The following is a 12,742-nucleotide window of genomic DNA, read 5'->3' as shown; positions in this document are numbered from 1 at the left end:
TAAAAAAAGAAACATTGTCACGTGAGTAGTGGTAGTGTCTTGTGCTCAATTTTAGATACACGTAGTCCACTACGTGTTTATTTTTCATTGCATCCTCCTCCTTTGTAGAGTTGATACTTTTTTGCCCAACGGTATACAATCATGGTATGTTCCATTTGAAATAAGATCCAAAATTACATTTGTTTACTAACATGTCCTTCGAATAGGCTGCAGATAAATTACTTGGATTGGCAATGCTTCTTGTAGCAGCTTCTGTTTTCACCTACTACACTGCCTGGGTATTTGTAATACCATTTGTCAACGAAGATTCGAGCATAAACAAGTTCTTTTTACCAAGAGACTATGCTATTAAATTACCTTTATTATTGCTTCTTATCGCCGGTTTGGGAGTGGGTACATTTATTGGAAAAGTCTTGGTCAAGAACCAACAAAAACAAAAGAGTAAGAAGAAGGCACAATAGACATGTGTGAGTATGAAATATTGTACTCTTTGAGGATGCAATATAATGAGTTCATGATTATTAACTAAATAATCTTAGGGCGGAGACAACAGCATTGAACTAAATTGCAATCGCGCATCTTTGCCAAGGTATACTAGTTTGTATCAATATATTACAACCTTTGGAATGAAAGGGCTTCCGCTTTGTTTTACTTTATGTAGTAACTCCCAGGAGGAGGGAGTTGTGACAAGTAAATATTTACGATCTCACTATATAGTCCCCACTCTTTGTAGCATACTTGACTCCTTTGTAAGGTTTAGCATTCTCCCCCAAGCCTTTTGCATTGACTACTAAAAGACTATCGACTTTCAATCCACTAGGCACTGGACCTTTATGACTATAATCTAACTTTAGATGCAAAGGTCGTTTATGAGTAGTCGTCTGCCCTTCCAATTCTTCCTTGTCTTGCTCGATTTGTTCAACAATTGTTCCATTGAATGTGGGAACTACACCCTTTTTCAAGTCTTTTATACACCACTCGTGCTTGCCCGATAAACGAGTTTGAAAATCGCCATAACTGATTCTATTCACCTTCACTTGATCATTGGCGTCCTCACATACAATTTCCACTTTGATATAGTCAATCTTAGTAATCATATTTGCGGGAAACAACTTTATTTCAAACTCGGACGACTGTGGTTCAACTAAAAACTGAACATCAATTGTGCTCAATTTTAATAAACTCGTCTTTTCCCGATTACTCTTTAGCTCATTCAAGTCAATTTGGTACTTCATCAATGTGCTTTTCCCCTCGGGTGGAATGAATGATAGAACTCCACGCCTTTCCTTGAATAAATCCATGTTGATGCATCTATGGAAACGAAGCAAGCTCAAGTTCGATCCCACTTTGTTCAAAACTAGTTCCAAGGTAGGTGCCCCACTTAATTTACTGAAAAAGTCGATTTGGCCATCAATGCATCCACTCAAAACATAATTGTCCACCTGGTTGTCAGCTTTGCTCGAATAAAAAGCCGAATCATACTGTTCCAATTTCGATTTTGCTACAATTGGCTTTAAAATCAAATTCACCGTTTCCATAACATCGACGTACATCTCATTGCTTGTGTGACGTGCGTCACTTCTCCGCCACGGTATATCAGTGGCAAAACTTTGTTTAACTTCCGGTTGTAACCCAGTAGTTCTTGATGCTTCATTGATAATCTTGGAAAGGAGGGACGTGTGGCTCACCAAATCTCTTATCTTGTTGAAATCTGTTATATAAGGCATTCCATCATCGAGCATCTGGTACAAAATAAGCGTGATTATATCAGTGTTGGCTTCAATCTTGCTCCTAGTCAATTCATCAAAGTAGTCTTCCAACGTTTCTATCAATCGTAAAATAAATGTATGTGGAATGAGTGGATTGGATGCCGTTTTACCCTCGGAGCACAAGACGTAAAAATGTAGTGACAAGTGGTTATGGCCAACTACATAGTAATTTGAGTTGATGGTGATTTTAGTTGGTGTGTCAATTTGTGAGCTTTCAAGGCCAACTTGATTAGTTTCAAGGTTGGATAATTTGGGGAGAAAAGTCTTGAATTTAGGTAGTGATAAACTATCGCAATACTCAAACACCAACGTGTTTGATATGTCTGTGATGTACACTGCTTCGATCATTGAGTGTAATGAGGTCCTGTTTAGACTGTTTTTGCATGAGATTTTCAAAATCTTTTGTTCCAATTGAGAGAACGACGCTACCGAAATTGAGATTTTACCAGTTCATCTGAGGTTCACCTGACCACCCTCTTTTCCTAAATCTACAACATCATCAAATCTTCCGGGATTGATTAAACTATTAAAAAAAAAGAAGTATACAATAAAATTATATATCGACCATTGAAAAAATTTCTCACGCATATTAAAATTTTTGAAATAAAAAAAAATTGTATTGTTGTTGTCATTGCAGGACGGGGGATCGGGGGGTTTATTGGTTCATTTTTGTAAAAAAATTACTAGGTGAACGATTCAAAAAAATTCAGGGCTTTTTCACTTTGCGTTCACAATCAAGGGAAAAAGTTTTGTAATTTATCTAGCAGCAATCAGCATTTGAAACTGAGGGGGGGTGGGGGCTCTTCCAACTCTATCCATTCCACTTGTCATTTTTCCAGTCGCTTCACGAGATATAAAATGGGGAAAATTCAAAAAACACCATCCATAATATATCTACACACACACTTTTTTAACCATACTGTCCAAATGACATGGAAGAACATAGATTATCGAATTACCAATTTCAATTTCTCTGTTGAAATTTAGTTTCTTTAATCGCTGTGCTTAGCTGTTGATGAGTTTTCATGAGTGGAGCTGTTTCCCTCAACAACAATTTCATCAGCAGTATCGCGGCTCTCTTCATCTTCTCCGTCGGTGATGTCCACCATCAAATCTTGGGCCACTCTTTCTTCAACATCTGGGATATCTTGCAAACCGTAAACGGCAATAGCAGCCAATCCAGCAAAACCAGCAACACATGAAAATACTAAAGCGATGATACCTCTGGCGGTGAATCCAGTAGGCAATCTCTTTTCTTGGACATTCTCACCGGTTAAATCCAATACATTGTCGTCGTTCCCAGCAGCATTACCTTTCCATGGCACGCCAACTTTTTCACAAATTTCCTTGTGGTTGTCGGTAATTTGTTGGGTTTCATTGTTTCTAATAGCATCAGGGTTCTCAACAAGCACAACTGCCAAACCTTGATCCAAATGCCATTCAATATGGCAATGGAAAAACCAGACACCTGGATTGTCAGCCTTGAAACGAATGACAAAGTATGATTGTGGACGCACATACAATGTATCTCTCTTCATTGGGTATTTAGGCCATTCGGCATGATCACTAGCATTAAAGGCAATTGGATCTTGATCATCATCTCTAGCTTCTCCTCTTTCCAAGACTTGGAAAACATGTCCGTGTAAATGGAAAGGGTGGGTACCAGTATCCAAGTTGTTAAGAACAATATCAACAACTTCATCTTCTTCCAAAACAAATGTGTTTGTGTTTGATCCATAAACCAAGTCATTTGTTGAATGTTCACCAGCAGATAACACTGAAAGAATGGTTGGCACTTTTGGTGCTGTGTAGGAGATGTTATTGAAAAAGGCATAATTGACACCATTGCCCAAATTGTCCATTTGTACTTGGACAGTAACGGTGTAGTCGGCATCATCTAAAATCTCTTCCTTATCCAAGGGAACCAAGTAGAAATCATCCAAGAAATCGTCAATTGAATCAACATAATTTTGTTCTGGTTTGTCGCCGTCATTGTACATCATGTAATTAGTACCATTCAATTGCAAATCCTTTGGAACGGTATCCAACATAGTATCATCAGCCTTGTTCATGAATGCATAGTTCTTGTCGGTGGAGTTCTTAGTATGGACCAAAACAGTGTACCTTTGAGCAATGGTGACATAAAGCATGCTAGCCTCCTTTGGTTCAGTGTAAACACCATCAACTTCAACAACAGTCATGTTGTGATCTTCAATCCAGATATACTGTGATATGAATCTTCCGGTGTTGATAATTCTCAACAAATACGTCTTGTTAGGTTCAACGTTCCAAGTAGCATTTCTAGTTTCGTTGAACAAGAGGTTATCAATAATCGGTTCAGCACCGGTAGGATTAAACCTACTCAAGAAATCAGGCAACAATTCATCGGAGGTCTTGTGGTAATGTTCATTCAACGTCAAGACAACTTCTTCATCGTAGTCATATGGGTAATCGTCCTCACTTGGTTCTTCAATAATGAATGCACCTCTCATACCATCACCATACTGACCAGAAGTATGTGAGTGGTACCAATAAGACCCAACTTGACCATCAACACTAAAATTATAAGTGTAAACTTCTCCATGTGGAATTGGGCATTGTGTAACCATTGGTGGGCCATCCATTTGAGTCGAACCAGCTTGGAACATACCATGGAAATGCAAAGTAGTGTTTGCAGTGTCAAACCCATTGATCAAGTGTAAAATGACACGGTCATATTTCTTGACTCTCAATATGGGCAATGGCCAACTGCCATTGAACCCAATCATGGATCTGGGGAATACCCCATCTGGATTACAATTTTCAACCCAACCAGTTTCGAACCACCATTCATGAGTCTCGGCGGCTATTAGCGTTGATAGGAACAATACTGATAAGAAGTTCCACAATCTCATTTTCTGCAACTGTGTCTAGTGATATGATATGTAATGAAATTCCAGGACAACAATAATTAAGCGCTGCTACTTGGTCTACCCTTCTTGGACTTTAGTGTGACCTTGGGGAGTGAAACAAATGTGTCAAAGTGCAAAAAGCTGTTGTTGATTTTATCAAGTCTTGGCAAACAATTCAATGATTTCTTGGCGTTAGTTGAAATTATTGTTTTTGCGTTTGTATTAAAAACCTATTCTCAGGGATTTTGTTATTTTCCTTGGCAACGCGCAAAATGAGCTCTTTTGACCCCTAGACTTTGGAAATGAACTGTAGCTAATAATTGAAAGGAGAAGAAGAGGTCTGAGCAAATTTTTTCATTCCAATTCAAGGGAAGATCAGTTGGAGTTTAAATATTGGAGAAGAATATATAGTCGGAAAGGGCTTAAAAAAGAGAATAGAAAACTTGAAATGGGTAAACAGGCAAAAAGAAACAAAAATAAATTAAATTAAAAATTAAAACAATAAAAAACAATAAATAAAACATTAGTTACACAAACGTAAAAAATTAAAAGGCAACAGACAGCATTTAATTATAAATTAGCCTTTACCTTTACGGAGAGACATAGTGGAAGGAGACAACCCTTTTACCCTGTTGAGCTATTCTACTTCCTTTTACCTACAGAAACAGCAATAGCAGTCAAACTAGAAAGAGGAAAAGAAATGTTGTAAGACCTCTGCTGGCTGCAATGAAGGCAAATAACGTTGTAAATGATGAGGAAAGAATGTTGTTGTTGTTCTTCTGGGGTTTTGTATACAGGATTTATTGCTGCTCAAAAACTTTTGTCTAATTGGCTATTCACTTTCAGTTGTTAAGTAAATGGTGCCACATTCCATTGTTAATATGTATAGCGTGTTAAAATGCTTACTGATTAAATCTGATAATGTACAGCGGCATTAAAAACTATATGGTTTGTTATATATATTTTGTGTTAAATTACTACGTTTTCTGTTTCCAACGGCACGACTCTTTTATTCTTCTTTTTGCTTGAAGAAAGACGAAAGTTCATTGGTTAAACAAACAAACAATAGTCACTGCATAACGAACTGACACAACAATAACAATTGGTCACCAATAAACCATACTGTTAAATGTAACATCGCTTAATAACGGATAGGAAGCCTAAGTATAAAACAATAGAAGCTGGAAAACCCATAGGAAAAAAGATTATTAACGATGAACAAAATCTAGAATTGGTGGGAGAAATAAAAATCCCTCGCTATTGTTGTTGTAAACTTCCGCTTTAACAAGGCCTACAGAATATAACTTTTGACATGTTTGGAAACAAAAACTGGATTGGAAGGGAGTCAACTGCTAAGAGAAGTGATACTGGGCCAACACTTTAGAACACATCCTTTCTTCTACTTCTTCTTCTTCTTCTTCTCGAGTAAAAGTTAAAGCCTGTGAGATTCTTTTCTTTTTCATTGGCTAAAACGTTTGTAGTTAATGCAATGAGGCGGCTTCGATATTTTTATTACAAACTACTTCGTAAAATATAAACCTCATAGTTTTTGTAGACTTTAAAAATTAATGTTTACTTTAGTCTAAAAGATGTTCCTAACTAAATTAAAAGTAAGAAGAATCTAAATATTTTAATCCCATTCAGCCAATCACAAAAGAAATAGAACAGACAAAAAACACATCTGACAATAATTTTCGTTTGTTTCATTTTTTTTTTGTCTGTCTGGCTGTCGGATTTAGAATAAAATAAAGTTTCTGTTGTTCTCTGTTTGTGTAACTATTACAACTATTTTAATCTAACGTCAAAACCTGTCAAAACCTTTTCTTTTCTTTTTTGTTGGGCTTCCACACCACGTTGATCAAATGTATTTTTAGCCCTGTTTTCCCGGACTCAGTAGTAAGTTGAATCTTCATTCATCTAGTTGGATATCAATTCAAAGTCGTGTGAATATATGGTTGAAGCAAAAAGCCCCTCTTTTCTCACCATCTTTTACAGTTTTTCAAAACTGGTGATAACTTTGACCTCACCTTGGCATTTGACCACAAAATATACGCGACCCACCTCTTTCATCAAACAAGCCAGTCCTAAACCATCAACAGATTTAAGTTTTGTACCATTATACTTTTCCAACACTCGTGAGACCGGCTGATTTTCCATCCTACAGGCTACTCAACACTACGATTCATCCAAATTGCACGGGTAAAGGTTACAAATTAAAAAAAACATACTATATATATATGATATAAAGAACGTCGTAGAAACTAGTACTTTCTGGGGGGCAAAAAGCACTAAATCTCTATATTAAAAAAGTGGGTTTGGGGGGGGGGAATAGTTTGGGGCATCTCTTTCATCAAATCTCTCCATAAAAAAACAGCTTCATTCTTCAATCCAACACTGTCCATCGTCATCATATTCATATTTGTTCGGCATTTCACAACTAGGTAAAACTGCTGAAAGCAACAATCTAAGGGAAAGTAATTCAAAAAAAAGACCCTGTATCCTTTCTTGATACTTCCAAAAAAAGGGTCTTTAAGCACACACGATTTTTTTCAACATATTATCCTTCTCATGCTTACTTCAACAGCTCACAACTATGAATTCAAAACTCAAGAAAGCTGCTTCTTTCTTTATCCTAAATGTTTATGAGTAGATGATCCTTCAGTTGAAGAAGTTTGTCTAACAATTTCAGCACCACTGTCATCGGCTTCGTCCAAGTCAACATCCAAGTCTCTGGCAACTCTTTCTTCAACATCTGGGATATCTTGCATACCGTAAACGGCAATAGCAGCCAATCCAGCAAAACCAGCAACACATGAAAATACCAAAGCAACAATACCTCTGGCGGTGAATCCAGTAGGCAATCTCTTGTACTGAACATTCTCACCAGTCAAATCCAACAAGTGAACATCATTACCAGCAGCATTACCTTTCCATGGCACGCCAACTTTTTCACAAATTTCCTTGTGGTTGTCGGTAATTTGCTGGGTTTCATTGTTTTGGATTCCTGATGGATCTTCAATAAATTGAATGGCCAAACCTTGGTCCAAATGCCATTCAATATGGCAATGGAAGAACCAAACACCGGGGTTGTCAGCCTTGAAACGTAAAACCATGTATGATTGTGGTCTCAAGTAAACAGTGTCTCTCATCATTGGATATTCTGGCCAGTCAGCATGGTCACTTGAATTGTAAGCAACTGGATCACCTTCACCGTCTTCGATAGCTTCGTGTCTTTCAATCAATTGGAACACGTGTCCATGCAAATGGAATGGATGTTTACCAGTATCCAAGTTGTTGACCACAATGTCAACTACATCATCCTTTTGCAACACAAACGAGTTTGTGTTTGATCCGTAAACCAATTCATTAGAAGCATCATCACCAGCTGACAACACAGTGAGCAAGGTTGGCACTCTTGGTTTGGTGTAGGTAATGTTGTTAAAGAAAGCATAGTTGATACCATCACCCAAGTTATCCATTTGCACCTGAACAGTAACAGTGTAATCAGCGTCATCATAAAGCTTTTCTTTGGACAATGGCACAAGGTAGAAATCATCAAAATAAGAATCAATTTCATCTTGAGTCAAGTCATATGATTCAGCCTCACCAAGATCTTCATTATACATAATAGTGTTTGTACCATTCAACTGCAAATCAGCTGGTTGGGTATCCAACATATCAGGATCAAGTCTGTGCATGAATGCATAGTTCTTATCCGTTGAGTTCTTGGTGGTGACCAACACAGTGTATCTCTGAGCAACAGTGATATAAATCAAATCGGTGGTGTTTTTCTCAACGTAAATACCGTCAACCTCAACAATGGTCATGTCGTGATCTTCCATCCAAACGTAATGGGACAAGAATCTACCCATGTTGATAATTCTCAACAAGTAAGTCTTGTTTGGTTCAACTTTCCAAGTAGCATTTCTAGTTTCGTTAAACAAGATATTTTGTGGAATCAATTCAGCACCAGTTGGGTTGAATCTACTCAAGAATTTTGGCATTAAATCGTCGGATTCTTCATGGTAATGTTCATTCAAAGTCAAGACAACTTCTTCATCGTAGTCATATGGGTAATCGTCCTCACTTGGCTCATCAATAATAAATACACCTCTCATACCATCACCATATTGACCAGAAGTATGCGAGTGGTACCAATAAGAACCAACTTGATCATCAACAGTAAAATTGTACAACATGGTTTCACCAGGTGGGATAGGACATTGAGTAACCATTTCTGGTCCATCCATTTGACTGGAACCTTTTTGAAACATACCGTGGAAGTGCAATGAAGTGTTTCTGTCATCAAATCCATTAGTCAAGTAGAGATTAACTCTATCTCCCTTTTTAACTCTCAATGTAGGTAATGGCCAAGTACCGTTGAATCCAATCATACGTCTTTCTTGAACACCATCTGGGTTAACTCCGTCGACCCAGTTACAAGTGTAGTGCCAAGTATGAGTCTCGGCGGTGACGAGCGCCAAAAATGTGAGGAATATTAGCGAAATGGTAGTCCTCATTGTAATTGTTGTCTGTAATCTCTTTTTCTTCTTGTCTATACTATGTGTCAGTGGACTAGAACTGTTGCGGTTTTGGTTCAGTGTTTTAACCGTTTCCTGTAAAGATTGATAGAGACCCAAAGAACCAAAAAAGAAAAAGAAGAAGAAGAGAAACCGTGTATGAGTTTGAGAAATGGGAGGAACACCAAAGGTTATTTATAATGTTAGCCGTTTACCCAATTTTGATTTTACTCCAAAAATTTTTACATCAGACATTAGACGCTGATGAAATTGATAAAACTTAACAGTGTAGAATGTTAATAATTTTCTATTTTTGAGGTTCTATTTTTATTTTTCTGGGCAAAGGATTGGTAACTAACTATGTAAGAATTTTATTTATAGTGTTGTGTGCACAAATTGAAATATTTCTTGGCTCTGCACCAAAGGGTAAAAACAAAGTTATATAAAATAGAAGTATACACAGTTAGTTAGATAGTTAATACTACATGTGAGATTGAGTGTAGTGGTGGGATGGTGAATGGAAAAAAAAAAATACAAGATCTTTTGAAAAAATGAAAAAAACGGGCACACTTTTCTTAACAGACTTTGTACTAAAGAAAAAAGCCTATTAATTTTGGCGGTTTTGAATATTGGTGATAAAGTGGAAGCTTAGCAGATAGTGATAAAAGAGAAAATGTGTTTTATGTATTATAGTGCGTGTACTTTTGACGATAATGAGAAAACAATAGAAAATAAAAAATAAAACAAGACACATATTATTTTGGATCTGTGTCTGGGTTTGCTTCTTGCAAGCCAATCTGAATAAAGTTGTAAAGTTTTGTCTGTTGTTACATCTACTTGCAAGCGTCATTTACTGTCATCTGATGAGAATTTTTGTTTTTGGCAGAAATACACTTTCAGAAGGTGTATTGACTCTTGAGATGATTATCTTTTCGATCGATCATAAAGCCCTCTTTTGATTAATCTTTACGCACAAGAAGACAATAAAAAAGAAAGACAAAATGAATTAAAAATGTCTTATGCAGACACTCACCTCATTCAAAAAGTTAAAAAATAAATAAAAATATAAAAACAACATAAAAAAAATTTTTAATCTTCTTTATTGTGTTTGATGCCGTTTGTGAAATATTGGTGCCTCTTTCCTCCAGTTCTCCAACAAATAAGAATCAAGCTATTCCTGTCAAGAACCAATTCCGCTAATGGGATTACTACTACTTGCAATGGTTTAATTTTTTTTTTGCCTTTACGGAAACCGCCATGTGATACACTTCACAAAACGAAAAAGAAGTTCAAGAAAACTAAACTTTTGTTACCCCAATCAAAGAACACTGGTATGGATCTGGAGTGCCACCCGGAAGACGACAGCCCTTCCATTGCATTTTGCTAGTTTTAACCAGTATTCATCTCTATATTCTCTTTCGTGTCCTTTGTTTTCATATGAGATGAGTATTGTTTCCATAAATAAACAAACGGGCCGCAAAAAAGGCAATTGCCTCTAATGCATGTTATTGTTCTAATACCGCCTCTTTGTATTTTAACCAGCCAATGATATCCTTTTTGTTATTACAAAATGAACATTATACGAGAAATAGCATTATTATGGACACTTGACCAATAGTCAATTACTTATTACTTGCAGAGCAAAGGGTTACGAATGTAAGTAGATTCAAAAGTTTCTTTTTTTTTATCGTGTGGTTATATGTATAGCATAAAGTAAAATTGTGCTTGTGATATTGGGAAATAAAAAAGTAGCCAATTAAGCATCAGCTGTAATACACTCACAACTCGGTAATTACAACTAAACACAATAACAACAACAAAAGATAAAATATATGAAATAAGATTTTACCCGCGGTTGCTTCTTGAATTGATCATGTAACAACTCGCTTTCTCAAGTCGAAGCGCCAAAGGAATAACCATTATTGTGTTTCGATCCGATCGGAATTGTTGACAAGAAACTAGTCTAGTCTAGCCTCTAAATGAAGGGTTTCCCAATTCACTTGGCACTCAAGCTAAGAAAATTTTTGATGTTTTCTTGTTGACATATTATCCTTAAGCCGTAGTTCGCTATGTGTACCTTGCACTGAAAACATTTTAGTTTTTTTACAATTTTTTTAGTATTTGTCTCAGGCGGGACGGAATTTAAACTTTTCTTCTTCCTTATGAAACCCTCTCCCCAGTAGGAGAAACTTTGGGTTAGGAGCGCATGTGCAGGAATCAAATCAATCTAAAACGACTGTGTGAATAAGTAATTTTAACAGCAGAGGCAAAGGGCTAGGCTTCTACAGTAACAAACTCTTCATTTTTATTACAAAGCGCAAACATGCAAAAGATTGGCACCCTCTCAATGCGCTTTTCAAATATAGTTTATCTTGTTCTCGTTACCACGGTTTTGACCATTCATATATAATCTTACTTCATAACAATAGCCTATTGTTTAAACCTTCCTTTTGGATACAGCAAAACTGGCAAACATTGAAAGCTATTGTTTGGGAATATCCATTGTCAGGGTTTAATAATAGTTAATCCACCGTTGAAAGGGATGCTGCTCTTAAACTTGCCACTTGCCGCTATAACATTGTCTATACATCACAGCTACACATCTGATAATTTCACACAAACAAGTCAATGGGCAGAAATCTCTTGTCACTGTTGTAGTTGTCTGAGGTTAACTTTTCTCCGCCATCTAAGTAAGTACAATGCATTTATTTTAACAACTATAGTGCTGTGTTGCATAGAACATGGAGCACGTTTCTGATTGCATCATGGATGTATTCAGTTTTCGTTCGACGTTATTGGTGGTAAAGCAGGGCGGTTTCCAGATGCTAGGATTTTACACGAACTTGGCACCAACTTTCAGTAAAAATTATCTCTACAAGTAAAACGCCCGTCTTAAAATTTAAAAGCATGACTGTGATAACAACCAAACAGCTCTTTAGTTTTAATTGACACCCAGTAACTTTCCTTTGCGTCTCATTCTTTGATTATTCGACCTATTCACAATCCTTTACAGTCAATTACTACCCAATATTCACGTGCATATGTTGAACCCAACAAAAGCCATCAGAAAACGAAAGTCCATGAACAAAACATCATACATTTTTCATGCTGCCTTTTACGAAATACCATTCATAAAAAATCAACATAGAATGATCAACTGTTTCCCAACCAGTAGCAGCCACGTTATACCCAACATTTCATAGTCGTGTACCATTGCTAATTCGTTGTTAACAGCGAGGTCATAAAAAGCAAAATCTGCTTTTGCAACAACAACAAACAAAGTAATCACGCATTTATTTTAAAAGTCCGTACGGAATAGTGCACAACGTAAACAACAACAAAAAATTTTTTTTTGGGAACTTTGCTTCACCACAGCAACTGTAGTCTATCACTCAACAGCAACAGCCTATCACCCAACGTTAGCTGACATACACACACGTACAGGGAGAATAGCTTGTCATCTTCTTTGGGTTTGTTTTATTTTTTGTTGGTGACGCGATCATTTTTATTTTTTGAAGTTTTGCATTCAATAAGGTTTACAGGGTTTTTGTTCCGTGTCTGC

The 12,742-nt window shown here is 36.7% G+C and overlaps 4 protein-coding genes across 4 annotated transcripts; 1 reads left to right on the top strand and 3 right to left on the bottom strand. All coding sequences in view use genetic code 12, as the record gives it.

The window, feature by feature from the left end:
* Positions 1–141: 141 nt before the first annotated feature.
* Positions 142–461, top strand: DPM2 (Dpm2p; the record flags this gene model as incomplete). Its single annotated transcript, XM_051814318.1, has 2 exons — positions 142–144; positions 207–461. The coding sequence occupies 2 exons, from the start codon at positions 142–144 to the stop codon at positions 459–461; spliced, it is 258 nt and encodes an 85-aa protein (XP_051672053.1).
* Positions 462–698: 237 nt separating this feature from the next.
* CANMA_002267 (uncharacterized protein) lies at positions 699–2,117 on the bottom strand (the record flags this gene model as incomplete). The annotated part of the gene is made up of 1 exon (XM_051814317.1): positions 699–2,117. The coding sequence occupies one exon, from the start codon at positions 2,115–2,117 to the stop codon at positions 699–701; it is 1,419 nt and encodes a 472-aa protein (XP_051672052.1).
* Positions 2,118–2,761: 644 nt separating this feature from the next.
* Positions 2,762–4,663, bottom strand: CANMA_002266 (multicopper oxidase; the record flags this gene model as incomplete). The annotated part of the gene is made up of 1 exon (XM_051814315.1): positions 2,762–4,663. One exon carries the CDS (start codon positions 4,661–4,663, stop codon positions 2,762–2,764), a length of 1,902 nt encoding a protein of 633 aa, XP_051672051.1.
* Positions 4,664–7,287: 2,624 nt separating this feature from the next.
* On the bottom strand, positions 7,288–9,180 carry FET31 (Fet31p; the record flags this gene model as incomplete). Its single annotated transcript, XM_051814314.1, has 1 exon — positions 7,288–9,180. One exon carries the CDS (start codon positions 9,178–9,180, stop codon positions 7,288–7,290), a length of 1,893 nt encoding a protein of 630 aa, XP_051672050.1.
* Positions 9,181–12,742: the final 3,562 nt, after the last annotated feature.

The sequence above is a fragment of the Candida margitis genome, assembly GCF_024628925.1.
Source record: "Candida margitis strain CBS 14175 chromosome Unknown scaffold12, whole genome shotgun sequence".
NCBI classification, from domain to species: Eukaryota; Fungi; Ascomycota; class Pichiomycetes; order Serinales; family Debaryomycetaceae; genus Lodderomyces; species Lodderomyces margitis.
This window is presented reverse-complemented; position numbering and strand designations above follow the sequence as displayed.